The sequence below is a fragment of the Syngnathoides biaculeatus genome, chromosome 1 (assembly GCF_019802595.1).
Source record: "Syngnathoides biaculeatus isolate LvHL_M chromosome 1, ASM1980259v1, whole genome shotgun sequence".
NCBI lineage: Eukaryota > Metazoa > Chordata > Actinopteri > Syngnathiformes > Syngnathidae > Syngnathoides > Syngnathoides biaculeatus.
In genome coordinates, this window is record NC_084640.1 from 9,881,454 (window position 1) to 9,909,018 (window position 27,565).

Below are 27,565 nucleotides of genomic sequence, written 5' to 3' on the forward strand. Positions count from 1 at the left end.
GAACTGCCCCCAAAATGTCTGTTCCCCCACTCCTGCAGTTCACGTCAGCATAATAGCCCCACTTTCTGCTTTGACATCTTCACTTCCCGAACGCGTCGTGACTGAATTTTGTCAGGACAGCAGAAAATTCCGACAACAATGCAGACCGGATTCCTCTGGTATGTGACCCGTGAAAGCAAAAGAAGAATCTGGCACCACAGCCACTGCATTCTTTTGTTGTTTTTTTTTTTCATCATCATACAATCATACAGGCGGTACAGTGGATCAGCTGGAAAGCATTGGCCTCACAGTTCCGAGGTCCCGGGTTCAATCCTGAACCCGCCTGTGTGGAGTTTGCATGTTGTCCCCGTGCCTGCGTGGGTTTTCTCTGGGCACTCCGGTTTCCTCCCACATCTCAAAAACGTGCAACATTAATTGGACACTCTAAATTGCACCTAGGTGTTATTGTGAGTACGGCCATTTGTCTCTATGTGCCCTGCGATTGGCAGGCAACCAGTTCAGGGTGTACCCCACCTTCTGCCCGTTGACAGCTGGGATAGGCTCCAGCACTCTCGCGACCCTCGTGAGGATAAGCGGCTAAGAAAATGGATGAATGGATTTAATCATACAGATACAATAAATGATACCCCAGAGCAGTTTTTAAATCATGTGTTGTTTGTCAATGAAGACAAAAACAAAAATGATCTACCTCTCTTGATCGGCGCTCCGAAACCGAGGCAGGATCATTTGTCGGAAGCTACTGGTCCGGTCCAGCTTGGGCTGGCTTTTGGCCCTCTTGATGGAGCCCTTCAGCCTTCTATTAAGGAAACTCTGAATGTTGGGATAAAAAGTGAAGAAATAATTTATTAGCCAGCAATTTAAAAATCCTATTGGTCAACTAATTAACAACCCAATGTGATGCAAAAAAATCATCCATAACGTTGGCTTTTAGTAGCACACATCTTCACTTAACCGGGTTTTGGCGCACTCACCGGCTGCCTGAAGGACTGCGGGGTGGTGTTGGGAGGTGTCTCCATGCTTGACTGTCGCACAGAGGCAAAACTTGCCCTGCGTGATTGATCTGGCCGGGGAAAATGTCACCGGAGCGAGATAAATCACAAGAAAAGTGCACATTTATTAAAGAGGGGAAAAAAATAAAAACAAGACCTTTGGCAGTGTTAAAGAAATTTACTGTCACAGCTGACTTTGAAAGAATAAAGTGGAAGCTCCAACGTCAAGCAGGGCCTAAAAAAGTGATGCTACTACTTATTTGCAGCAAGGAAACATTTTTGATCACCTTATGTGGTAACATCTAACAATGAACTGTATTGGCTAACTTCGCTCCTTATTAGGCAGGAGACTATATTTGTTCACTTAACCGCTGAATTTCAAATCACATTACGTGGCAACTTCACCAATCAGATGTCTTCAAAGGCTGAGCAGTTTTACTTGATTTTAGCTTTATTATGTGGTTAGACTGTGTTCGACTTTGGAGGTTCCACTGAATTAGTAACCACGACAGAGCACATACTTGCGTGTTAGCGACAAAATCCATGATGCACAATCAACAAGTCAACAACAACGTTCACAAAAACACTGAAAAAAAACAGTGAACTCCAGTCTCCATCACACTAAAAAACAGCAGCGTGACAAAACCAGCTTGTTAGGTGGGCCGGACATCGCACAACAAAAGTGGTCGAATTGACGCCAAAGACAGATAAACACTTCCCTACTCCCCATTATGAAAAAAATGAAGGTACTGTAACAATCTCAGTTCATAAATGTTTCCACATAGACTTCTCTGAGCCCATTTGAACTTTGTCTCCAACCAAAATAGCAGTATTGAAACATGTAAAGAGTCTCACAGATGAATTATTGTCTAGCATTATTAACGATGGTCGTACATCTTTAGCGGCAATTAGCATTGCACTCAATCCTGTTGTGGTTGCGCCACAGTGTGTTGGGCATCCATGTTCATGTTCAGGATTTCCGCTTTTCTCCATAAATTCAGAAATGATCTGATTGAAATTCGGAAAATTTCACAAGAACTTTATTATATATTATTCAGAATCATTTACTCCTTTTTTTGTAAATTACTGAGGATTTGTCCATTAAAAATACAACCATTCTCACGATGTTACACGTAGAAAGAGAAAAGAGGAGAAAAAAAGTTTAATGACTATGATCAGTGATTATGGTTTTGACATTTTTGTAAAACTGCAATTTAATTCTCATAACATTTGGACACTTTTGCAAGTTTCAGTGAGGTCCGAATCAACCTTCAGCAAGATGTATAGCAATATTTTTCTCTCCGCATTGTGAATACGTACGATATCACAGATGCGTGATATAACGTTCACCATTCCAACCTTAAGTATCAATTTCCTCTTCCCCTTCTATTCTATTTTCGTCTACTTCTTTGACTATAATGACTAATGTGAGCAAAAGACTAACACCGTCATCCAGCGACTTCCTCCCAAAGCCTGCGAATGGGCCGCTCGCCAGGTTCTATTCTGAAAACCGGGCTAATTGTTTGGTCTCCGTGGCAACGACGAGCTTGCGTTTGAACCTCTCAAGGTGGCGGCACGGTACAAACAAAACGGGGACGACGCAGCCCATGCCCTGAACCTGAGCAGGTTCTTCAGCGGTGAAGTGTCCACCTGACGAAATAATGTGACGTCAAACGTGTGATTGCGTGTGTGTGTGTGTGTGTGTGTGTGTGTGTGTGTGTGTGCATGCGGGCTACATGTGCGTTGCATGTGTGTGTGTTGACTCTCTCCATTCGGGATGTAAATTGCTGCTGCGTGGGTGGCTCCAGCCTCCAGCTAGCCGCGATACAGAGGAAGACGACTGTGGAATGGGTGTTATGAGAACGTTACTCGCCACTTGGCTTATGTCGTTCTCCGAATATATCTTTCAATTCAATCAGAAATTAAATTTGCCCCCGCCGCCCTACATAAACCGTATTAATACATACAGTTCATGACTGAGCGCCACATAGCCGAAGTGCGTTGAAAAGGCCGTATGTGATATTTTGGGCGCTCGGGACAAAGCGTCACAGTCTTTTGACACCAAAAGGTGCAGGGTTGTTAAATTTACATTTGAAGGGGTTGCCGAAAAGCAAAATTGGGTCGGTAGGGTGAAAATTTGTGAGAATTCAGCTCAAGAAGCCATTTGCACTTAGCGTTGTGATATTTGTTAGCAAGTTCAATCAATAGTACACCTGTAGAAAAGTCTTGAGAACCTATGCCTCAAAAGACAAAGACCTTTTGGTATGAAATGACAATTTTAAGCGAAATTGCAAAATACTGGAGGTTTTAGTGGGTGGGCATTGACATGAATTTGAATGATTGGAGAAAAAAAAACACTTGGGGTCACCTTGTCCACTTTTAAAGACAAATTTGTACTCAAGATTTTGTGTGACTGCTCTCAAATTTGAGAACTCCCAAAGATGGCGGTAAAGCACTTTTTTTCATGGCCTGATTATTTAAGCTGCTCAACACATTTCAACAGTTTCTTGACCCAAAATGGCAAAGTATTATTTTTAGATTGGACATAGTTTGGGCCTGAGCCACCCAAAAACACAGATAGGTGAGATTTAGGTGAAAAAAGGAGGATAGGTTCCCCACCAAAACAATTGTTTTCTATTTAAAAAGTGACCTCCCCCCCCTTAGAAGTCACCTCCTTCAACTGCAGTTGAGTAAATAACTACCCTCAGCTAATATTTACGGTAGTAACAGCCTCTTGGAACCGGTTAAGTTCCAGGATTCACTCTGAGAACCTGGGAATCTTAATCTAGGACAATATGGGTATCATAAATAATTACATTAACTTATGCAACATGAGACAATATCTGTGCAAACTGAGGAAATCCATGCAATGTGCACAAAATCTGCCACGTGTCAGCGAACAAGCAGCCACTGTGTAATGTCTACTGTGGGTCTGAAGTGGTTGACATTCCTCCAAAAAAAAAGAAAGTTCAAGAAGGCCGACTTGCTCGTTTGAAGCAAGACGCCATGACGATCAGCTTCCGTGACAGCGTCGAGCGCAAAAAAAAAAAAGATACATCAACTTGATGCCTCTTTGACAAGCTGCCGGCGTTGCCCAAAGAGCTTTGAGGCTGAGCACCGGAAAAAAGGACGTGTGGGAAAAGCCCGAGAGGAAGCCCGACATGTTACACTGATTCACGGTGTTATTTCTTCACTCTAGTCAACCCGTAACATGTATAAATGTGACCTTGAAATATCGCCGTCAAAATCATTTGGAAGGTACATAAATCCTGTTACCTTGGCAACCCCATTTCGCCACATCAAATACATTTGGACCAGCTGGGACACCTCTAAAGCAAAAATCACAATTCTGATCACCGACATGCATTCATATTAGCATTCAAGCCGCACCTTTAAAAGTGTTGAATTGTGTACAAATAAATATTTCTCTCTGACTAAATAAATAACCTCATGAAAATACAATACAAGAAATATGTCAAAATTTACAAGAATGAAGTCAAAACATAAAAAGAATAAAATTCAAACATTCTGAGAATAAAATCCTATAATTACATGTTTAAAATCAAAATGCAGGGAATGTAAATTATTCAAGAAACATCCATCCATCCATCCATTTTCTTAGCCACTTATCCTCACGAGAGTTGCGGGAGTGCTGGAGCCTATCCCAGCTGTTACAGGCAGGACGCAGGGTACACCCTGAACTGGTTGCCATTTTAATTTAATTAAGAAAACATGATGGGAATTAATGTGTGATTTCATTCAACTAAAGTTATGACCCTGTGAGAATAAAATTAAACTAGTATTCAACAAGTCAAAATGCAACAATGGAATAAAGTCATTATTACATGGAGGACAAAGTCAAAATAACAGGAATGGTCCAAATATAACATAATAAAACAGGACAGTCAAGATTTTGTAAAAAAAAAAAAGTCATAATAATATTAATTTTCAGGGGAAAAAATCATGTCACAAGATTTGAACCAAAACGTTGAGAGAATAAAGTCATAGTTGCAAAAAGAAATTCAAAATATAATGATAGAGAAAAATAAGGTGTAGGATTTTTGCCTGAAGTTCGCTGAGATAGGGTCCAGCACTCACGTGACCCTTGTGAGGATGAGCGGTTTGGAAAATGGACGGACGGATTACAATTTTGTGAGGAGAAAAAAAGTCCAAATATGACACAAAATTAAAATCAAATACAACGATGTAACCATATCATAATTCTATGAGGTGGGGGGTAGTCAAGTAGTAAGTCTTCTGTTTTTTTTTTTGTTTTGTTTTTTGTTTTTTCCAAAAATGAAGACAAACTATAGGATTAAAGTCAAAAAGTTAAAAGAATAACATTTTTAAAAATGCATTTTTATAACTATAAAATTAGAAAAATATAATTAGTCATAATTAAATGAGAATGAGACAAAGTTATAATGTCATGAGAATAAAATCTGATGTTTAGAAGAAAAGTAATGGCGAAAATATGTTCTTTTTGAGAAAAGATCGATAATATTTCATATCTCAGAATTTGAAGTTTTTCAGAATGGTTGTACTACACCTTCAATAATGTGTTTTTCCTTTTCCCCCTATTTTGGGCACAAAAAAAAAAAAAAAAAACACAAACATTGTGATCCCATTTATAGGCTACATCCGCTAATAGGCAATGCAAAGCCCGCATCTCTGGTGACATAACATTGAAAGAAAGCGCTAGCCGGGCTTTCGGCGGTTTATGCAAAGTGTGCAAAGAAAGACAAGTGACACTTTTGACTGCCGCTATTTTTAGCGCCGTAGGCAGCAATCAAGGAAATATAAAAAGCAGGCACGGGAGAAGAAGAAGAAGAAGATGTGCAGAAGGATTTGAAGAGCAGAGGTGGGTGGAGTGGTTGAGGTAGCACAATGTGTGGGCGGGAGGAAGCTGCAGGAGGCCGGCTCTCATTGGCTCAAATATGGACACCAACGTGAGGCCATATCAGCATTCTAAATACAAAATATTGACCCTCCATGAAGTGCCCATGGTGATATTTTTGTAGTCCAGCGTTGTCACCTTTCACCCGTGCAAGTGAGAGCTAGTCAAAATGACTGCGGCCCGGTTGCCATGGGAACATCGCTTGCTCTCCATCACACGACTGTTAACAGAGTGGTGAGTATACAATAAAGCAAAAGGGAGGGTTTTTTTGCATTTTTTTTTTTTCCATTGGGACTCTTTCCTCATGACATACAATACACTTTTTTTTATTCTCGTACAATTGTGACTTTTTTCTGTCCAATATTTACTATTCAAGTAAAAATCTTTACTTTACTGAAATTCAGCCTTTTTGTATGAAATTTCAACTTTATTCTCGAACTTTCTCACTTAATATTAATTATTTTGGTAAAATTTCTTTTGCATAATTTTATTTTTAACTTTATTCTCATAAAATTGCATCTTTTTATCCAGTATAACTGTAAAGTGTTCAACTTTATTCTTTTTAAAATGTTGACTTTTTATAAGCATATAGTTAAGTATAATTACAACTTGTGAAACTTTTTTCATTAGAACTTGATTTTTGTAAATTTTTGACTGTGTAATACACCAACTTTAGTCCCTTTTAATTGTATGTACATTTTTGCATTATATTTTAGCTTTATAAGTGTTACCTTTCCACATATTAGTGTTATTCTTGTAAAAACTGACCATATTCTTAAATGTTTTTTTCCACATTATAACTCTAATCTGATAAAATTGTCCCCTCTTTTATGCAATATAACTGGTACTTTTTCTTTTTTTTTTTTTTTTTTTAACCAACCCTTGAAACTACAAGCATTAATGAGAATCCTCCTAGGGCCATAACACTACCCACTACTTGCGAATATAGGACAAAAGTGTGGTCTTCCCTGGGAGCAGAGCTGAAGGGAAACCAAAGAGGACGTCAAAGGGAAACTCTCACAAGTCGAGTGCGGAGATTCAATGAGGCAGCCAATGATGTAAAAAGCAGTATAAATAAATAAATGGAGGAGTTTGTTAAATCGCTCCAAAATTGGGATGGCGACGGAAGGAACAGACCATCAAAAAATAAGATTAAGTCACCTGTGTAGCACTTCGGTGGGGCTCCGATCTTATCATGATGAGATTTGACAGTGATGCAGTATGTATGAGCTCTTGTTGCACGTTTAACTACGCAACTGCAAGTGGGGGGGGGCTTCTTTTTTTTTTTTTTTTTTTTTTTTTAATTAAAAATGATTCCCAACAGCTTTTTCACCAATCACACAAAATTGGGTGTACACGTCTGTGATAACCAGATGCATGCAAACTTCTGAAGGACTTGTGGCCGTTTTGGTTTGAAGCAGCCATTTTGGGCGAGTTCCAAAATCTTACTCAGAAGCTGGTCAGAATGAGCCCCAATAGGAATCAAGTATATTATACTAATTGGCAAAGCTAGATTGAAAAAGGGTTTTTTTTGCCTAAAGTGCCAAATGCATCAAAGTTGATGATAATTTAAAAACAATATACAAATAGCCCCCGAGGCCAGTTTGACCGATCTTGCAATCCAAGTGGACATGCCTGTCATAACAGGACGCACAAAAAAAAAAAAAAAAAAAGACTCAAAGATCCGTGCCGGAAATTGAACAGGAAGTCAGCATTTTGGCATGAAGGAGCCATCGCAGGCAATTTCCAGGGTTTCTACTTCGACAAAATCTGAGTGGAGAATTCACCCAAATGAGCCCCAATTGGAAGCGGCTATCCTAGACAGATGGGCGACACTAAATTGCCAAGCTTTTTTCCCCTCCGCCATCGGATTGGCGGAACACGGAGTCAATGTTAGATGATCAGACTGGAGAATTTGCCACTAAAAAGTTGGTGTGACGGTCTGTTCATCAACGCTTGCAGTTTTCATTTCTGATTATATTTTAATATGTAGATTTGGATTAGATTATGACTGTAATTAACAACAAATATATTCTTGTTGATGCATCAAAAACAGGAAAACGCACACACACAAACACACACACAAAAAACAAACCAAGACGCCACGTCAAATAGATGCCACCTCCCTGGCGGAGGTAACGTGAAGCACAAGAGACGGCAAACGAGGTACAGTCGGATGGCTTTTGGGGGGGGTTGGAGCGCACTCACTTGGGGTTAAAACGCCGGGTCCGGCGCAGCACACTTCCACTTGACCACCCAACCCAAACTGACCCTGATGCGGCAGCCACGACTTTGACGACGCGTCCATGCAGCTACAAGGCACACACACACACACACACACACAAGTGAAGTTTTTTAACCTGGACTTGACTTATTGTGGTTGTGTTTTGTTTTCATTCAGTTTTGGCGCGTTGCATGTATGAATTCAATCATCCTGTGTGGCAAGTCTAAGCAGCACAGCTCATCACGGTTGATGACCCAAATGTCACCATGGCTGCCACAACACTTCACGCTGTGTCTATGATTAATTGATGGAATTTTTTTTTAATCTCACGTGTGTTTTACGTTTGCTCTTTTTTCTGATTAGCATGTACAAGCAGGAAGTCACCAAATTTTATTAATGCTTAAAAAGATATTTTTGCAGTAATCGTAATCATCTACAGCTACATCTACTTTATTAATTCACTAAAAATAGCAACTTTTTCACATATTTCGACTTTGCCCGCTAAAAATTCCAACTTTCTTCACAAAACAGTATAACTTTGTCTTCTTTTCCTTTCGGCTTGTCCCATTAGGGGTCGCCAGAGCGTGCCATCTTAGATTAACGCATATTTGGTCTGCACAGATTTAACGCTGGATACCCTTTATTTTTGCAAAACTGGAGGTTTTAGTTATAATATTTCAATTATACTCTGGTAAATAGTTTATACCATACTTAATTCTCATAAGCACTATTTTATTGTCATAAAATTGAGATGTTCTTCATGTAATACTTAAATTACATTCCTGTAATATGGTGACTTGTTTGTCATATTACAACTTTATTCATGTAAATATCAAAAAACCTTTACTCCCTCAAAATTAAAATTTACCCATGTAACATTACTTCTTTATTCTCATAGACATAATGATTTTATATAAATAAAATTGCATCTTTTTTTGCATATCATTACAAACTTATTCTTGTAAACTTGCAACTGCTTTAATGTAAGATTACTATCTATTTCCCATCAACAATTTGAAAAAAATAATTGGGCTTTTTCACATTCTTTATTCTCAGAAACATTGTGGGGTTTTTTGCGCAATAGTAGTACTTTATCCTTACAACCTTTTCTCACAATATTACATCTTTAGTCTTTTGAAAATACACAAATTTTATGGTAATAAGGTCATAATGGCTTTACACCTTAATCTTTTTAGCCTCATAAAACTTTTTTCTTGTAATTTTGCAACTTTTTTTCTCATGGAATGATGCAAATATCATGGGATGTAAGTCTTAATAGTTATAGTACGAACTCAGTCTCAACTTTTTGGCCATTTTAAATTCAGACTATGCTAACCAAATGAAGACAAAGTTAATAGTCATAGTCAAATGTTAGTAGTGCAACTAGATTTTTGTAATTCTATCACTTCATTATCAAAGCTCATTATTCTTTACAGGTTAGCCCGAATACTCGTTATATTCACTTAATCTACTTAAGCAGTTTCCCGGAAGAGAAGAAAAGATTTGTGTGGCTGAAGGTGCGGAGCGAGTCATTTCTCCGCACTTCTCGTTGTTTCCGAGTCATTACTGACAAAATGGAACCGTCAACCCCAAAAATGACTGCATTCATCCCATTGTGTGAAAACAGGAAGTGGCTTTCTTACTAAGATTCTGCTCATTTTTTAGTGTATGCTTTATAAACTAATGAAAGTTAATAATACTTTCAACCATATAAATCACTCTTAGTCCTTCACTGATGATTTACACCTGACCAGAATTGACTTGATTATTTTAGCTTCTGACTAACTTGCAAAAAGGAGACGTGTAACACCTCCTGGATGTTTTCTAGGAAAGTCATAACCAGAAGGATACTTTTTGTTATTCATTTCAAAGGGAAATTTTAACTTCCTTTAACTAAATTGCAATCAAGTGCATAGACTACCACTTTTGTGCAGACGGTCACTCCTGCACCATATTCTACGTGACCACTTTTGTACTAATAGTCACTGTTGAATTATATAATACTATTACTGAGACATTTAGTTACCTAATCTTGTGACAATGAATACAAAGTTAGAGCAACAAATAGCACGCATGGTAGAAGACAAGGTAAATGTACATCTTATTTCTACTTAAAAGTATGATATATTTTAAGAGTGACAACTAGGACATACGTGCAAGGAAGTTAATTACTCATTTGTACAAAATAGTACAATTGTGAGGATAAGGACAAAAGTGACGAGAGACAAAGTAACTGAATGTCACATTAGCTATGACAATGTTAAGCAAAAGTGAGCATTTGGGGACAAGATAATGTGCGAGGGTCCCTAATATTGATTCCGGTGAGTGTACAGATGGAAGACCTCCGCTTCCATGTGGTGCTGCCAAATTGTGTCTGTGTGCAGCACTCACCCAAAAATGACGGGGGGTCGCTTCCTGGAGATGAAACGTAGACAGCTCAGTCACAACCGAGGCTGCGGACCCACTGGGCCGGTTGTCAGGTTGCCACGGCGACGGCAGCGGGGCTGAGAATCACACCTGAGCGTCCCCCTGAAGTGACCCCTCACTCATCCCCTGCAAGTATGCACGTGTAGGCCTCAGTCAGATGTTTTGCGAAGGTGTGTGTGCGTGTGAGTGGAAGAGAGAGAGGATTACTGAAGCATCATCATCACCTCTTCTTCTTCCTCTCCTCGTCCAACTCTAGTGAGGACCACCAGGGGCAGCTGAGATGTTGCACTCTCTCTTTGGAGTCGGCTGGCTGTGGTCATGATGTGTGCATGGGTACCTAGAATCAGAACTCCCGCTCAGCGTAAATAACACTTTTATCCCCCCACAGCAACGAACCGCGCACGCATCCAAAAAAGGTAAACATCCACATTTGTCCTGCAGTTTTTTTTCCCCCTCTCTCTCTCGGTTCAGTTCCGCCTCCGTTTTCGACCAAAGCATCCACAAAAAGGTCCAGTAGAGTCCTGCACCGAACCGGCGTCCACCTTACCGCAGTCTGATCGCGATTAAAGACAGCGACAGGAGGAGGAAAGAAGAGGCACTCGCTCAGCGGATGTGACTCTCTCCGGAGGGCGGAGATGGCGCGTGAGATAGACAGCGAAGGGGGGGAATGGGGGTGGGGTTGGTGGAGGGGGGGGTGTAAGCGCCGCCCACGAAAGACGAGCGAGCCTGCCCTGCAAGATCTCTCCTCCCGCTGGAGGAACCCGACCGCGCCGTTTAATTGGAATTAGATTGGAAGTGTGCGATACAGCTCAAATTACACCACTACTACATTTAATCTCCTACACTGATGCAAAAATCACTTAGCGCCGCTTTTTATTTTACATTTGTCCCAGAGAAATGGTGACGCTGAAAAGCCTGTCAAAAATATTTGAAACGTTCTCTACAGGCACGTGCACACATGGACCCCGAGTGGTGGACAAGTGCTTGCCTTTTATCTTTTGGTTTAAAAAAAGCATTATTTTTTTTCTTCAAAGATCAATTTTTAAGAAAATGATACTCAGTCATTGATTGCACACAAAAGCGAAATTTAAGCGGCATTGACTTGAGTAACCATAATTCATTTGGGGTTATCTAGAGGCGTGTGCTGACTGCAATTTACCTTGAGTTTGAATGGAATGGCCTTGAGAACACAGCCACATCCCCATTTATAAGAGGGTGTGTACACTTGTGCAACCATATTAATCCAGTTGTTAAATTTTTATGATTTATCTCCAAAACATGTCAGTGCTTCAACTGCCTCCAAATAAAGAATATGACAGGATTAACTTTGCTTCCCAGATTCAGTGCTGGTGCAGTTTATCTATAACAGCGACACGGATAAAAAAAATACCATATCACAGCGATCATGGGTTTTGTGTGAAAAAGTCAGATAAATGCCATCTTCCGTCAGAGCTCCGATTCTTTTTTATATACACCATGACATGGAATGTGGGGACGAACTCGAACTGGCAATTTTTGGAGGTAATGGTAGCTTTGGAGGTAGTGGTTTTGGGGCTTTATTGCAGTATCGACAGGAAACTTGATGACGACGAGTTTAATCACACCTAATGACCATCGACAACATAATTGACAAAAGATGGACAGCACTCCCAAACATAGACACTGACTAAGTGACATCTCTTTTCTTACGCTCTTGACTCGTCATCCTCTACCGTCTACACACACATCGCCATGGAAACTGATAACAGAATAGCTGGTCTAAAAAAAAAATAATATGTATGAGAACAAGTACTTGGATGGGCAAGGATGTATTTTTAGAAGTGGAAGGGCACGCTGTGTGGAGAGCACGGCTCACTACTTTCATCAACTTTTAACAAACACGCAGCTCAATCTCAGTAGACACTATAAAATTTGGCCTCAGACCATTTTATCTGCATTATTTTCCCCTTTCTTAAACAAAATCTGCTACTTCACTCATGCAGATTGCCATGGAAACTGACAAAAAGAATAGCTTGCGTGCAACAAGAAGAAAAGAAAATTGGTCCGTAGCTGGACAACATGGGGGACACAGTAGACAGAAAAGGAGAAAAAAAAAAAACCTCAAGATAGGAAATAGCTGACATGCATGAAAAGATTTTGGTAAGGATGGAACGTGAGGATACAAACAACCTTGTGATGCTTTCAAATGATTATTAGTTGCCAAATATGATGGCCATTCTTATCATTTCACATTGCATGACAATTTAAACCACAGTTCCACGAAGGAAACGTGGTGCATTTAGTGACTGGAGACCGACGTGGGTTAGAGAGATTGTAAGTGAAAGAGGGAGAGGAGTGGGGGGGGGGGTGTACAAGGGAAGAGAGTACAGCACAGTACACCACCTACACTCAGTCGTCATGGCAACTGCCACACTAGAACAAGAGGGATAACGCCGATCTGCCAAGTGTTTATTTGGTTGGACGAAAGCGGAGTGTTGTGCTTGGAGGTTAAATGTAATGGAATTAAATGTGATTGTGAGTGGGGGGAAAACAATACAGGTGCAATGCTGAGGAGGAATGTGGCTTGCCAGTGAAGGCACCACTCTTGGTAGGCTTGAAGAAAAAAAAAAAAAAAAAAAAGTCTAAACTTCCCGTTGAGATCGGTTAATTGAATAATCCAAAATCCAAGCTGTCATCATAAATCCTTTATTAAGTGTAAAGATGTTGTCGTAGCAAAGACACCACACAGAGAAGGCCCAAACGATACAATTTGCTTGTCTACACAAGAATTGGTCAACACTAGCCAGTCGCTCAAAAGACAAAAGTTGTGTCGCCACAGAAAGGCATTAAAAGTCCTTTGTGCACAACATATTGGTAAACACTGGCTGCAGCACATCAAGCCAGGAGTCGCCAAAGATCTAAATCAAGTCAGTAGTTCACTAAACGAAAATTATTTTGTTCGCAAAAAGTTGGTTTGTAAGGACTACAATATTCAAGTAAATAAGTGCCACCAGGATTTGAATTTGAAGTGTATAATGATCACATTTTCAATAGTTGCTACAATTCGCTGTCTGAAATTCAAGTGTCTACAATTCGCTGTCCAAAATTACTTCAGGTCAGAACCAATCAGCCAGCCAATCGCAGTTGGGCTTTCTTAGTATGTGATGTCAGGTGACTAAGAAAGCGCAACTGCGATTGGCTGGGTGTAACCCGAAGTAACCTTAGCTGGTGGCACGGAGTGTGAATTTCAGACAGTGAATTGTAGCAACTATTGAAAATGTGATCACTTTCCATTTCAAACTCAAATCCTATTTTCTGTGGCACTTATTTACTTCCATACTACAACTCAGAATCCAATCGAAACACTTGTCATAAAGCAGCCATATCAGTCATGTGTACACAAAAAAAAGGTGGTCCAAGTACTTTGCCCACAAAAAGTTGGTCAGTATCAGCTGTGGCTGAGCATCACAATAGAATGAAATCAATGTCATGTGTCCACAAAAAAAGTGGTTTAAGTCCTTTGTGCGCAAAAAAAAACTTGGCTGGGAGTCCAATCCAGCAGGGATCAAATGAGTCATTTGTAGACAAAAAAGATGATTGACACTGCCTGCAACTGAGAGGATTATCCCGCTGCCAAGTCTACTGTTAACAAAAAGTTGGTCACGAAATGAGGGCCTCTGGGATACAGTCCGACAAAGCCGCGAATCACAGAAGAGCCAGTTCGCAGTCATTTCTCCCCCAAAGTTGCCCATCACCAGCTCAGGGTCAGTCACAGTAGAATCCTTTTGTCAACAAAAGTTGGTAAACATCTGTTCTGGCTGATAGTCCTATCAACCCAACAGTCACACAACAGTCAATCATTTGTTCACAAAAAGGTAGGCAGTTGTTTGTAGATAAAATTAAGTTGACACAGAGTCCTATCAAGCCACAAATTCCAGATGTTCCAAATCCTACAAAATGGTTTTGAAAGTCATTTGTCCACAAAAAGGTTGGTCAATATTGGCTCCGGTTTCTCGTCATGTTCTTCTGTTACCGCTCTCCTTCTTCCTGAAAATGTCTCCCCAAAAACTGCAGTTAATGCTTTGATAGGGGTTGTAATAAGGTGGCATATGTGCTGCACGTTATGCTGATGTCACGCATCACGTGAAAGTATAACTGAGGCATATTTTTCCAAAGAAATATTATATATATTTATGAGCTTTCAGGGACTTCAAGGTATTGTAATACTCCACCTCACAATTAATGCTCTTGCATGAGTTAAAAAAAAAAAAAAAAAAAAAAAAAAAAACCTTGATGATGTTTTTCCATTCTTTTGATTCATGTTACACAACCAGCGTGATGATGATTATGATAATTGTGCCTGCCTGTCACAACACGACAAATCAATTACCCAAGCTGGGCGAAGGATTTTTCTTTTTGTTCCGTCACCGTGACGACATGGTCGTTAGAATCACCATCATCACCACCATCATTTGAAGGAGATAAGCTCGCTTTCACCTGCCTCATTCGCATCATGACAAACAAGCGCTGTGCTGAAACAACATTTACATATTCTGCTCTGTAACGTCAAAATAATCAATTGGAAATCATATTTACTTTGTCAGTTACCTGGAAGACACAAAATTAACTTTTATGGGGTGAGAATAGGGAAAGGTGCTACATCTAGGATTTCTTCACAAGGTGTAACAAAATGTAAAAAAAAAATGAAAAAAAAATAAAAAAAAAAAGACTTGTACAAAGGGATGTCACAATGTGGCAGCAAAGCACATCTTTGTCTCAAGCTACTCAATTGACTTCTACTAAGCTCCTTCGCACCACTCATGCCACCAAATCCGTCTATTGTTACTACTTGACCACTAAACTGAGTAAATTGTTCAAGGAAAATTGTTTAGGTGACTTCTAATTTCTACAAAACCTTGTTGCAAAGGTATGGCGTTGAAATTTTAGTGAGAATCTGGATACATGGGAAAACATTTGTATTTTAGGGAAACCCAACAGTCATTTAGAGCAGTTAAGAAGACTAGCAAGAGCTCCTATGAATTGAATGTCTATTGTTTTTTGTTCTTCTTCTCAGTACGCAACATGAATGTGTACCAGGGTGGCACAAACAGCCCCCCCAAATTTACTCAGTGAAGGGAAGGTTAAGATAACAGAGGGCGAGGGGGGTAGGTGCCCTACGATGCCACAAGATGGTGACAAAGCTCTGTCACATACCACTAAGTACTGCGTTCACATCATCTCGGCACAAAGAACATGTCAAAGTAATTTTGTTTGTGTATACAATGTGTGTAATTTACTCCAAAGCCAACAATATATATTGTTTAGCTTTGGAATAAAACACAAAACTTACAAATACTTGCTTTTCAGTGGATGGCAACAACATCATGACCCCCACACCCCCACCCCACCGGCCACCTATATGCTACAGAGGAGTCTAAAAACAAAACATAAATTACAGTTTTATTTGTTATAGAAAGGTAATCTTTTCACAGTACAAAAGGATAGTAAAGTGAAGGAAAACAAAAAAAAGAGAGAAAGGAAATGGGAAATGGTCCAAGGGCATTACTCAATCCACTCAATTTGGATTTGTAGTTCCACAAATTAATCTATGGAATTCATCCTCTGCGTGGTGAAAAGGCCAGTGTGCAGTCTTTATGGATGATGTGTTCTCAGAAAGAGAGAAAAAAAAAAAAAAATTCCCATTTACGTGGCAAGTGTACTTTGCTTGACCGCCATCCTGTGGCGCGTGCCTCTCGACGCCGCATCCCGTCCCGTCATCCCTCCCGACGCGTTGGGAAACCCGTGAGCGGCCACGTACTTACGGTAGGCCTCGCGGATAATGCGGAAGGCCCGCGCGTTGGCGTACGGGATGTCCGTGACCGGGTCCCGGTACAGCGCCGTCTTGTGAGTGACGGGGCAGATTTCCTGCACTGGGATCTGGGGAGTCTCCTGAGTGCCGCGCGGGAACGCGCAGTTAAACGCCTCGTCGTCGCTGAACGTCACAAAGGTGCGCGAGCAGAGGCCACCGACAGGCTGCTGTGAGGGCATGGCGGGATTCGGGAGCGCCGTCACGGGAACATCCTGATCCAACCTTCAGGGGGGGTGGGAAAAAACATCATTTATCACTTGAAATTTGAGCTGGGGTGAGGGAAGGCAGCCATTTCACTTTATAGCTTGCGAAGGCCATGCTAATTTAAAAAATGATATAATCTAGCTGGGCAGCATGGTGGACTAGTGGTTAGTAGGTCTACCCCACGGTCTCCAGCAGTGATTCTCACACTGTAGGACATATACCAGTGGAAGAATATCAACCTATCTTTTATGACTAATACTCAATTTTAATTGGTATACAACCTGGAATAGTCATCGGTCAATTACCTTTCAGCTGTGTTGTAACCACGACAACACCGTGACGACCAAAACAAAACTCCCAACTAATGAAAAAAAACTCCACTGTTAAAATACATAATCAGTCATATTGTTAATGATGTTCTTTTTTTTGTTATACGATAAGGTTAAAACGGATTAACGGCTCAAAGTATTCCGGACAAAATTGCTTCCGGCAAGAGGATTATACGAAATAATAATACTGTAATGAAAAAAAAAAAAAACATATCAGAGAGGTCAGTGTCGCAAACGTACCCTTCGACGTCTACGTTCTCCTCTTTGAGATGCGACGGCGAGACGAGGGGCATCAGAACCGAGTGGTAACGGATGGTGGGGCCCTCGAATCGGCGCCTCTTGTGGACTTGCTTCTTTTTATCAGCTTCCAGCCGCTCATAGTTTTCTACGCGTATGATCAAACGTTGTCAACCAAGTAGTCAACAACTCATTGTGAATGCAGAAGAAAAGTGCATTTGTGTGTGTTCTCTTCGCCACACAAAATGGATCATCATTTGAATGTCATGACTGCAGTACATTTTAAAACCACTACAATTTAGTAACAAAGGCCCACATTTGATTTTCCAAAAAGACACTGGCCAAGTAACTCGTTCGCAAAGAATTACACATACACACACACACACATACTCGTAGATTAGACAGGGCTATGGGCTGACTAAAAGAAACTCCTCTCCTCACTTAAACATAGATCCTTAGCAACAGGATTGGTTAGAGTACAAAAACAGAGAATCACAAGAGACAGATTTCCATCCCAAGGAATTGTGGGAAATCTGCCAGGTTAGCGTCTGCCTCGGTCAAACAACAAATACTGTAAGTGTTTAAAAATAACGAAAAATTGATACCCAGCGATCGAATGTTGAGTTCGGCAGTGATCTTGGCCTCAGCCAGCAGCTCCTCTTGGGTGAGGGGCCGGTCACGGTGGGCCCCCCTGCGGCGCCGAGGGGCGTCCTGCCGCTCCTGCAGCCGCAGGTTGGTCTTGCGGGTGTGCTCGCTGGTGGACTGTCGCACGGATTTGCGAGCTGCAAGACAATCCAAAAGATGTTTTTGGAGCCGCCGAGTCACCGAGTTCTTTTTCCACAAAGTGCGAAAAAGGAGGAGGTTATGGTAGGAGGTTTTGTCGCCGCAGTACCACCGTAGTCTTGAAATTCTTGTGGAATCCGCCGCTTGAGCTCGGCTTTGGGTTTCTTCTCGGTCTTCTTGGTTTCCTCCGATGGTCGTTTGGGTTTGGGCTTGGGCTTGGCTACCTTCACAGGCTCCTATATGGAACGCACAAAAAGACAACACCAAACATGAGTCCAAAAAGCAACAAAAGTATTACATTATACTATTAAATTATCACAATTATACACTTTTAAGGAATAATATCTGTCACTGATGAACGCTTGGGCCAACTACGTAATAGTATTTTAAAGGTCCGGATGGTGCTACTTGGAGAACTTTTTACTTGCACAAAGTTTGAGAGCGACTGATCAACCTTATATGCTTTAGTAACGACTCGACTCTTCCTGCGAGGTGCGTCGTCTTCCTGGGCGCTGTCTGGCTCATCTCCCTCGTCTATGTCAAAATCGCTGTCCACCTCGTCCTCCGTGTCTGAATGATCTTCGTTGTACTCGTCGTCTCCCGATTCCTTGAGGCAGGGGGGAGACAAAGGGAAAGCAGTTTAGCTGTGGAAACAGATCATAATGTAGGTTCTTGTACACAGTGAAGTGTTCATTCCCAGGTTGATCAAAATTAGACACACAATATGTTGTACAATATTTGCAAAAACATTTTATTCCTTTACTTGGCTAATTTAAATCAATAAGAATTCCTATTTGTCCTATTGATTTGATAACATTGCATTTTATGCAGCCCTGGTCCACAAACCCTCTTATCTTCCGCTTCTTTGGTTTGGAAACCATGACTTTGGTAATTTCAGGATGCCAAAAAAAGGTAATAACTTTAATTATGGACATGTATTATAGTCATTCCGTCAACATCATGTCTTACAGAAACTCGACCTCACAGTACTTTTTCAAAAACAATTTTTGCCAGTTAGGGACTAAATATGTGAGCTGACTTTTTATTCCCAAAACGAAAGAAATACACTTTGAAGTTCTGAAGAGGTTCTTTGAATCCAATGACTTTGCGCAACAATTTCTCATTGCAATAAGTAACTGCATTTTTTGTGATTGAGTAGAAACTTCTGCCAATTGTTTTTTGTTGTTTGTGGACAAGTATTACGAGCTGACATGAAACTGGTTCTGCCTGAAAGTTGTCTAGTTAAGAGGTTCTGGACCTTTTATTTTGGTTCATTATGAGTAATACATTACCAATATAGTTTTGAAGGTGCAGCCCACCTTCTTTCGGCCTCAGACTTAACCTTCCTTGAGTGATTGAAGAATGTATGCAATGTGAAAAGTCCAAGCTAGTGTTCTTTTTCCTGTTTTAATGTTTGTATACTAACGCCGCCACCACCAACAACAACAACTTACATCGTTGAATCCTCCGTAAGTGGTCTTGTAGAACTCGTCCTCCTCCTCGGCGTCCAACAACTTGGACATGCGATTCCCCGCAGTCTTTCGGGGCTCGCGGTGAACCGCGAGACTCATTTTATGCATTAAAACGCAAACAAAGCTACCACAGCTAACCACTGATTATGTTGATTTAACGGAGTGAGCTCACGCCAAATGTATTTCTTGCAGTCTCTGAGGGGCTAAAACTATTTTTTCGTATACGTGGGGAAGCGAATTCCTTCATATAAACGTTTTACAGCAGTTTCCAGCACGCGAACGCGTTCAAATTTATATTTATAGCTTGGCACTGCCAATTAGCATTAGCAACCGCTGAATCGTAGTCGTTGTTTACCATCTCCGGTTTAGCACGTTTACATCCGGTTCAGAGAAGCTCCCTTCAAAATAAAGCGATGGTTTATAAAAGTGAGGAAAACGACACTTAAATGTTTCCGTTTACTAAAAATGTCTATCTTAAAACAAAATAATTTTGTTAAGCTGTAGTCGTAGATGGTAGTTTTTAAGCGCGTGTAAATTTGCCACTTGACGAGTAGAGTGAATTTTGAAACATTGAGAAATCACGAAATGACATTTTCAAATGTTAAGTACAGCAGTTTATTTGCTCATGTGATTACATTAATTCATACAAAACAACTGCCAAACAAAATAAATTCCCATTACTTCTGAGTACCGTTGCTTGGTTTGCAAAACCAAGCAAGAATTTCATTCGTTGAATAATGACTTGCAGAACAATATTTTTAGATTACAGGTTGTATTTAAACACACAAAAGCCAATGAGATGAACGGAACACAGTATAACTGAATAACTTAATTTGACATGCATTGCTTCTTTTCGTACACACCGGCTGCTTTGCATGCAAGTGTGATGGCGTGTGCATTCGTGGCTTATCCCCTTGCACAGGTAAACATAAAATACGGTTTTTAAATTGTTTTTTTTTTATTATGGAGAAAATCTTCAAGATATCTGGAGCAAGCCATTTTTCATTTACGTTTATTTTATTTTTTTCTCGTGTATGATGAAGTTGGAGTATCAGTTGAAAACCCATGCAAGGAGGAGAGAACATGCAAACTGCATGCAAACGAACCCTCAACCTCAGAACTGTGCGGCAGATGTACTCACCAGATGTATACTGTGCCACCTCCCGTAGTATTTTTTCTGCATCAATTAAGGTGATTTTTACTTAACTTTATTTGAATTAATGGGATGCCTTTTTATCGTTTAGCATTAAATTACTGTTTACTGTAGTTGACTCACTGCTAATAAAGGATTTGTAAAATAAAGACTTGTACAAATGCATTTATCAATTTTTTTGATTAAATAAGTTTTATTTACTTTATCAAATATGTAAATTACCATAGAAAATAAAACTGAGCATAACTATTTTATCAATCAAATAAACTTGGAACTTGTGTGGTGTGTTTGGCATTGCAATTTGGTCAGAAGGAATTATGAACACTTCAAAATGTCAGTTAGTCAAAAATAAAAAAATTGAAAAAAATTCAGGCTTCTACTGAAAAGCAATGAAAAAAGTCAGGGAAAACCCTACAAGAACATCTGAAATGTATTTGGGGTGAGTCAGAGGCACTTTAAATGGTGGCAGGTGTATGACATCAGTTTCAATGTGATTTGTCAATTCTGAACACAAGTTTTTAAAAAAAAGTTATTTTTTTAGATCATGTAAATCTGGCATTTGAATAGGAATGTGGAGACTTTTTATGTCAAGTACAGCCGCTCAAACTTTATTCATGTTTACATCAGCTTCATTGTGAACCGACTCGTCTCCACGTAGTTGCCAGCACCGCCGTTGCTGCTGGTGGCGGCAGTGCGCGGGACGTACGCAATGTTGGCGGTGTGCTTGATCTGCCCTTTGCCCTTGCTCCAGAAGAACATGGCCACGAAACACACGCTGACCGAGCTCAAAAACGACAGGAAGCCGATGGACGCCGCGATCATCAGTGTCTTGACATCAAACGATGGCTCCTGCTGGTCCGGTGGCGATGAAGGCAAGGCAACGAGCCAGCTTTTGAACCGAAAGGGCTTGCTCTTGGAGAGGGCTCGGACGCGGACCTCAACCGAGCGAGTGTCATTTCCCGCCGCGTTGGATGCCACGCAGCGGTATAAGCCGCCGTCCTGCGGCTGTGCGTAGCGGACCTCCAGCGAGCCGTTGCCGACCGCTCGGATCCTGCCGAGGTCGGTTAAAGCCCTAAGCTCAGGGTTGCGCCAGGTGACAGATGGCGGGGGCTGGCCTTCCGCGTTACAGTGCAACACAGCCGTGTGGCCCTGCTCCACCCACACCAGGTCGCGCTGGTGCGGTCGGATGCGAGGGGGCCGGCACGTGAGCAGCTCCACTATTTCTGTTGCTGCATAGTCCAAGAAATCCCAGCGAACCACAGCGCCGCACGTTGGGGGGCCTCTGCCAAAGTCGAGGGACGAACGTCGGCGTGCAATCCACAAGAGGCGGCAATCGCAATCCAGCGGGTTTTCGTCCAGTCCCAGACGTTGAAGAGCAGTCGGCGATTGAAAGACTCGCTCCTCCAGGGTGCTCAGGAGGTTTCTGGACACGTTGAGCAGGCTCAGATGTAGCAAGCCGTAGAACGCCCCCATTTCAATGAGCCGCAACCGTCCCCCGACTATGTGGAACTCTTCTAGCCTGAGCAGATCCTCGAGCCGGTTCCCTTGGATGTAGCCAATTGGGTTGTAAGACAAGTCGAGGTGCACAAGATAGACTAGGTGATGCAAAGCGGCGTAAGGGACTGAAGTCAGGTTGCAGCTTCGAATCACGAGGGATGTGAGGTTGAGTCCAACCAGGCTGTTTACAGACAACGTCTCCAGTCTGGGCCAATTGGCGATGATAAGTTCCTTCAGACGCGCCAGGCCAAGTAAGGAATAGTTTGGCAGCACGGCGGACTCAAGACGGTGCAGAGATAAACCGGTCAACCCACCAAGATGCACGAAAGCCTCGGTGGGTACAGACGTGAGGTTACAGCCATCCAGGTGGAGCTGGCGCAGGTCTGTTAAACCCGCAAAGGCCTGAGGAGAGACGAACACAACGGCGTTTTGCAGCGCTTTGAGCACCCGTAGGTTGGCTAGTTCGCGGAAGGTGAAATCCAGGAAGCCCAGGATCTCGTTGCCGCTCACATCGAGCAGCCGTAGTTTCGGCAAGCCGGCGAAGGCGCCGACCGGAAGCACTTTCAGGCGGTTGCGAGCCACGCGCAAATCCAGCAAGCTCCTCAGCCCCACGAAGGCGTCGCCGTCAACATATGCCAGGAGGTTGTCGCTCAAATCCAAGTCCTCCAGTCGCGTCAAAGCCCCAAACTGCTCAGCCGCCAGAGTCCTGATGGCGTTGTTGCTCAGGTTTAGTCGCGTCAGTTCCGGGGGGAGGCGCTCTGGCACAGCGACGAGTCGGGCGTAAGAGCAGTCGGCGGCGGACTCGGCCGCGCCGCAACGGCAGGCGCGAGGGCACGACGGCAACGCTTGAGACGTCAACGCCAAGCCGGCCGCCAACATGCACAGAGCCCCCCAGCGTGGTGTGTAATGGTGGTCTGCCTGCATGGGTGACTGCTGCGGAAATGTATATAAAAGTCATAATAATAATAATCTAAAAGTCTACACACATTGGAAGCAACGTTAAGAACATCCACAAAAAACATCAAAATGAATACAAAAACTGAGTGAATATAGTTCAATAAAATGAGCTGATATAATATTTTCCCCCTATTGTGTCGCTTCACAAGGTAACCAAAATATTAGAAACAGGGCTCAGTGTGACAGTCCACTTTTACTCCACTGTACAAGTATTATTATAACACTACAATAAATATCCACACGACCCATATAGACAAATAAGGTGACCATCTTTGTATCAACATTTAAAATAAAATAAATACATAATTAAATAAAATAATTTATATATATATATATTTTTAATATTCATCACATATTACTAGGTAATTATACAATTATTTTAACTTCATGTCGACAATATAAACTATTGGAAACAAGTCTCAGCCACAAGTAGTAATATTCATCATGTAAATTAAACTTTTTCTGAAATGTAATTCTGTAATTTTACACCAGTTGAAATTAAGGGAAAAAAGTTATATTGTATTTTAAAGTAAAATAGCATTGGAGCTCTCAATGTGATTTAGTGCATTTATACATTTATTAAAATTCAGTCATAAAAAATACCATATTTAAAATACAATATTTACAAAATCTTTGCAGCAATATTATAATAAATGAATACAAAGTACAATTTTCCCACTTAGTATGCTTGGTAAAATGCGATCCTTCACCAGTGTAAAAATACAATACACAAAAGTAAATTAAATGAATACATTTCACGAATACAAGGAAATATTACATATACATTAGTCTACTGTAATGCATATATTTCACACTTAAAGAATAACAAAAAAAGGTAAATAAAATACTGTATTTGCATCATGTCTCAGTTCCACTGCAAGGATAATCATAAACAAGCAAACTCCCAAGTATGTCATAATAGAAAAGATCCGTGTACCTCTGCTGCGTGCAACCAATACATGACACCTTTTTTTCTGATGTGCCAGACAGTTAAAAAGTACACGGCGCTACTTTTCAGTAAGGAGAGAAGAAAATAAGACGGCGTGACTCACCCGTGCTTCAGTGTGGATGGCTTTGCGCTCTGAGGACTGCATCAGCCCCGTGTTGTTGCTGGAGATAGAGCGAGACAGAAAAATGACATCTGAAGATCAGGACTTTTTTTTTCCGGGAAAAAATATGAAAATAAATTCAATTGAAAATCACCTTACGTCCTTTAGGAAACACAACGAAACTGAGCGCCATCCTCATGGCAACGACAGCAACGAGGAGGAGAAGAAACTGGTCGCGCTCAGAGTGCATGCTGGGGGATTATATGTGCTCCCTGGTGGCCTCCGTCCAAGACTGGATGCGAGGAAGGCAGGCGCGGATCATCCAAATTGTCAGCATTGGGGGAATTATTATTTTTTACCTGCATATAGAGTACATTGGCATCACATGGCCAATTTTAATGTGGCTTACCGCCCAAAAAGTGATTTGTGTGGATGTGGTCAGGTTGAAGTTTTAGTAGTCCCCCCCCGGCCCCCGCGGACATCGATGTAGTTCCTCAAAAGTTGAAGTCAACACAAGAACTGTATCAGCTCATTCCTCTGTCGTAAACAGCCCCAAGCAGGATGATGTCACGCCAAGCCCGGTACAATGGATCCCTTTCTAGTACTGCGCACGTGTACCTAATATTGCAACCCCACCATGTTATCACCACTGCAGAAAAAAAGAAATAAAAAAAAAAAAAACAAAAACGAGTCGGCACTGAGTCAGCAACTCGGCCATCTGCTACCTCCGGGGACCCAGCCGTTCTCAGTCCGTGCTCGGATTTCGGAAGCGCTCGGTCCAAATCCGCCGGGGGCAGCCGTTGCATAAGCGTGACTTCATCGTGACGACAGTAGTTTGCTCCCTGGTCACGGCGACGTTTTCAGAGGTAACAAGGCCACCCTTGCATGGCTGCAGCTGTTGTCCAAACAGAGACCAGGCCCCGAAGGGTCCTGGATCTCAAGAGTACCTATGCACTACTCCTGGGGTCTTGTTTTGGGGAAATTGGATTCTTCCCATCCTGAAAAACATTGGTTATACGACATAATGGACAGATTAATCTTTTTGTAGAATGTGGGAGGAATCAAGAGTACCCAAAACCAGGCAAGCACAGGGGGGATTCAAAACTGGAAACTGCCGACTGTGAGGCAGACTTTCTAACCACTAGTGCTACCAAAGTTTCTTGTTAGATTCAAAACCTTTTGGCCCATTCAAGGACATGTTCACAATTCTTGTTATTCAAAGACAATACCCAAGAAGTGGACTCCAATAAGTTGCGTTCAAAACTTACTTCTTATGCTTTGACTGGGGGAGGCACAGTGGATGAGATGGTAAAGCGCTAGCCTCACAGTTCTGAGGTCTCAGGTTCAATCCCGGACCCACCTGTGTGGAGTTTGCATGTTCTCCCCGCCCCTGCGTGGGTTTTCTCCGGGAACTCCGGTTTCCTCCCACAAACACGCAACATTAATTCAACTTTTTAAATTGCCCCGAGGTGTGATTGTGAGTGCGGCTGTTTGTCTCTATGTGCCCTGCGATTGGCTGGCAACCAGTTCAAGGTGTACCCCGCTACCCCTGGGATAGGCTCCAGAATCCCAGCGACCCTCGTGAGGATGAGCGGCAAAGAAAATGTATGGATGAATGGATGCTTTGACTGCAGCAAAAGTTTTTGATTTTAAAAAGCCACATAAGAGTTATATATATATTTAAAAAAAAAAAAAAAAACTTCAACTTTCAAAGCGATGCAGTACTGTTGATGGATGTAACTATTTGGATCAGGCGTGGCTCAAGTGGACCCGCCAGCATGACAACATTTATCAAAACCAGGACACCACCTCAGCATTGTGTCTGACATTATATTCTAGAGCTGTGACTGCAAAACTGTTAAAATCTTTAATCCCATCATCATATTGATTTACAAAATTTATGAACTAATTTGGGAATCAGAAGTCAAGGGTAGTGTTTTTTAACCAATGTTCATGTTTGCTAACAAAAAAACGCTTATGCCGTTATGAGAATTTGAAATTTTGGTATGTGTTTTCACAAGAATCATGGAAGTTGACACACATGATTTGAATTCACAGGCTGTATCAAGTCATGTTGGGGGCAGGATCTGGTCCCCCCCAGGCCTCGAGTTTGACACCTGTGCCTAATGACATCATAAGGAGGGAAGCATACAGGCCTGAGGCTTATTCATTAGTCAACACTGCTTTGAAACAAAGGATACATTGACTGACCTCTAGTGGACATATTTAGTTAGTGCCGGTGGCAAAACACCCCATTTGGAGGAATACCACACATATACTGAACATTCAGTGTAAAATGTACTAAAATCAAATAAAAACATACTTTTGGGATTTAAAAAAAAATAGCCATTGTTGGTTTGTCTTGGAATAGATTTTTTTTTTTATTATTAAAAGGTGCGTTCCATACAGGGTACATCCAGAGTCCTTGTATGCACAGACGAAGGTTCAAGCATATGTACAACAGATATACACACGCACATTCATTCATTCTTTACCAAGAGAGCAAAACTATTACCAAAAATAATCATCTTTTTTTTTTCATAGCAGCAAAAAAAGAAAAAAAAGGTAGAGAAAAATGAAGCATATTTACAACCTTTTTTTCCTTAAATGACAAGGCATGTAACAACACTTGCTTTCCCATTCTTTAAGTAATTTCATTTCATATATATTAATGTATATGTATACATTTTAATATAATCTATATAGGCATCTTACTCTTTACCTGACATGGAGTCACACAGGTGATCAAAGGATCATCGCCATGGCGACTGGAGAGCTGGACAGTGGACCAAACATGGCTTCCACGCGCAGTGCAAACTGTCGTGTGTGACTCTGACCCCAGATCACAATCAAATCAAAGAAAAAAAAAATTGACAAAAAAAAAAAGACAAAAGTAAAATGGAGTGAATTAAAGAAAAAAATACCAAAGCTAAATAAAACAGACTAAATTTTAAATATACGCTAAATAACTAAAACAACAAATCCCAAAAAGAAAAACGGCAAACAAAAAATTTAATTTTTTGAAAAATAGCATTTAATAATTTTTCCAAGAATTTTCAAACAAAAACAAATTAAAAACAAAAGTAAAATTAAAAAAACTAAATTCATAAAAAATACCTAAACAAAAACCCAACAAAACCATTTTAAAAGAAAACTAAAAAGTGGAAGCATCCCAATGGAGAGAACAATAACTTGCAAGGTGGAAACCAGCTGAGAACAGCAAACACAAAGAGCACATTTTTTTGCCTTTTGTGCCAGCAACCGTGAACTCAATACACACAAATAAAGTTTACACACACCTGGTCAAATGTTAGGTTTGTGCGACCAAAAAAAAAAAAAAGAAAAAAAAAAGACCATAAGAAATATAAAAACTGCTACACCAACAGAATTTCATTGGGGGTTGAACAGAGGCACTTTAAATGGTGATGGGTGGGTTTTAACTCCCATTTAATGAGTAGGAATGTGATGTAATCAATTAACTGTAAACTGCCAAATCCTC

At 41.1% G+C, this 27,565-nt stretch overlaps 4 protein-coding genes across 7 annotated transcripts in view; all 4 read right to left on the minus strand.

Annotated features, from left to right (window-relative positions):
• The window catches only part of LOC133498209 (ras/Rap GTPase-activating protein SynGAP-like), a 29,265-nt gene extending 18,235 nt beyond the window's left edge, over positions 1-11,030 (minus strand). For both annotated transcript variants that reach the window (XM_061814784.1, XM_061814774.1), the window contains exons 1-5: positions 10,762-11,030; positions 10,502-10,663; positions 8,095-8,198; positions 972-1,060; positions 689-810 (exon numbers count right to left, since the gene is read on the minus strand). In XM_061814784.1, coding sequence (XP_061670768.1) covers positions 689-810; positions 972-1,060; positions 8,095-8,194 — 311 coding nt within the window. In that variant the 5' untranslated portion in view covers positions 8,195-8,198; positions 10,502-10,663; positions 10,762-11,030. The remainder of the gene's footprint in view (positions 1-688; positions 811-971; positions 1,061-8,094; positions 8,199-10,501; positions 10,664-10,761) is intronic.
• A 4,927-nt stretch (positions 11,031-15,957) lies between these two features.
• Positions 15,958-19,799, minus strand: vps72a (vacuolar protein sorting 72 homolog a). Of its 2 annotated transcripts, none has more exons than XM_061814803.1 (6): positions 19,393-19,799; positions 18,393-18,545; positions 18,051-18,174; positions 17,761-17,937; positions 17,159-17,303; positions 15,958-16,607 (listed from the first exon to the last, which is right to left on the minus strand). In XM_061814803.1, the coding sequence occupies exons 1-6, from the start codon at positions 19,516-19,518 to the stop codon at positions 16,220-16,222; spliced, it is 1,113 nt and encodes a 370-aa protein (XP_061670787.1). In that variant the 5' UTR covers positions 19,519-19,799; the 3' UTR covers positions 15,958-16,219. The 2 variants fall into 2 exon arrangements, with proteins under 2 accessions (XP_061670787.1, XP_061670777.1); XM_061814793.1 differs by having other exon boundaries at positions 18,048-18,174; positions 19,393-19,798.
• Positions 19,800-21,012: 1,213 nt separating this feature from the next.
• On the minus strand, positions 21,013-25,398 carry LOC133498254 (leucine-rich repeat and immunoglobulin-like domain-containing nogo receptor-interacting protein 1). 2 transcript variants are annotated; one of them, XM_061814863.1, is made up of 4 exons: positions 25,335-25,398; positions 24,221-25,064; positions 24,070-24,127; positions 21,013-22,990 (listed from the first exon to the last, which is right to left on the minus strand). In XM_061814863.1, exons 3-4 carry the CDS (start codon positions 24,109-24,111, stop codon positions 21,182-21,184), a joined length of 1,851 nt encoding a protein of 616 aa, XP_061670847.1. In that variant the 5' UTR covers positions 24,112-24,127; positions 24,221-25,064; positions 25,335-25,398; the 3' UTR covers positions 21,013-21,181. The 2 variants fall into 2 exon arrangements, with proteins under 2 accessions (XP_061670847.1, XP_061670838.1); XM_061814854.1 differs by having other exon boundaries at positions 21,013-22,993.
• Positions 25,399-26,427: 1,029 nt separating this feature from the next.
• The window catches only part of LOC133498243 (solute carrier family 45 member 4-like), a 36,393-nt gene continuing 35,255 nt past the window's right edge, over positions 26,428-27,565 (minus strand). The window contains exon 17 of the transcript XR_009794251.1: positions 26,428-26,898. The gene's annotated coding sequence lies outside the window, so the exon portion shown is untranslated. The remainder of the gene's footprint in view (positions 26,899-27,565) is intronic.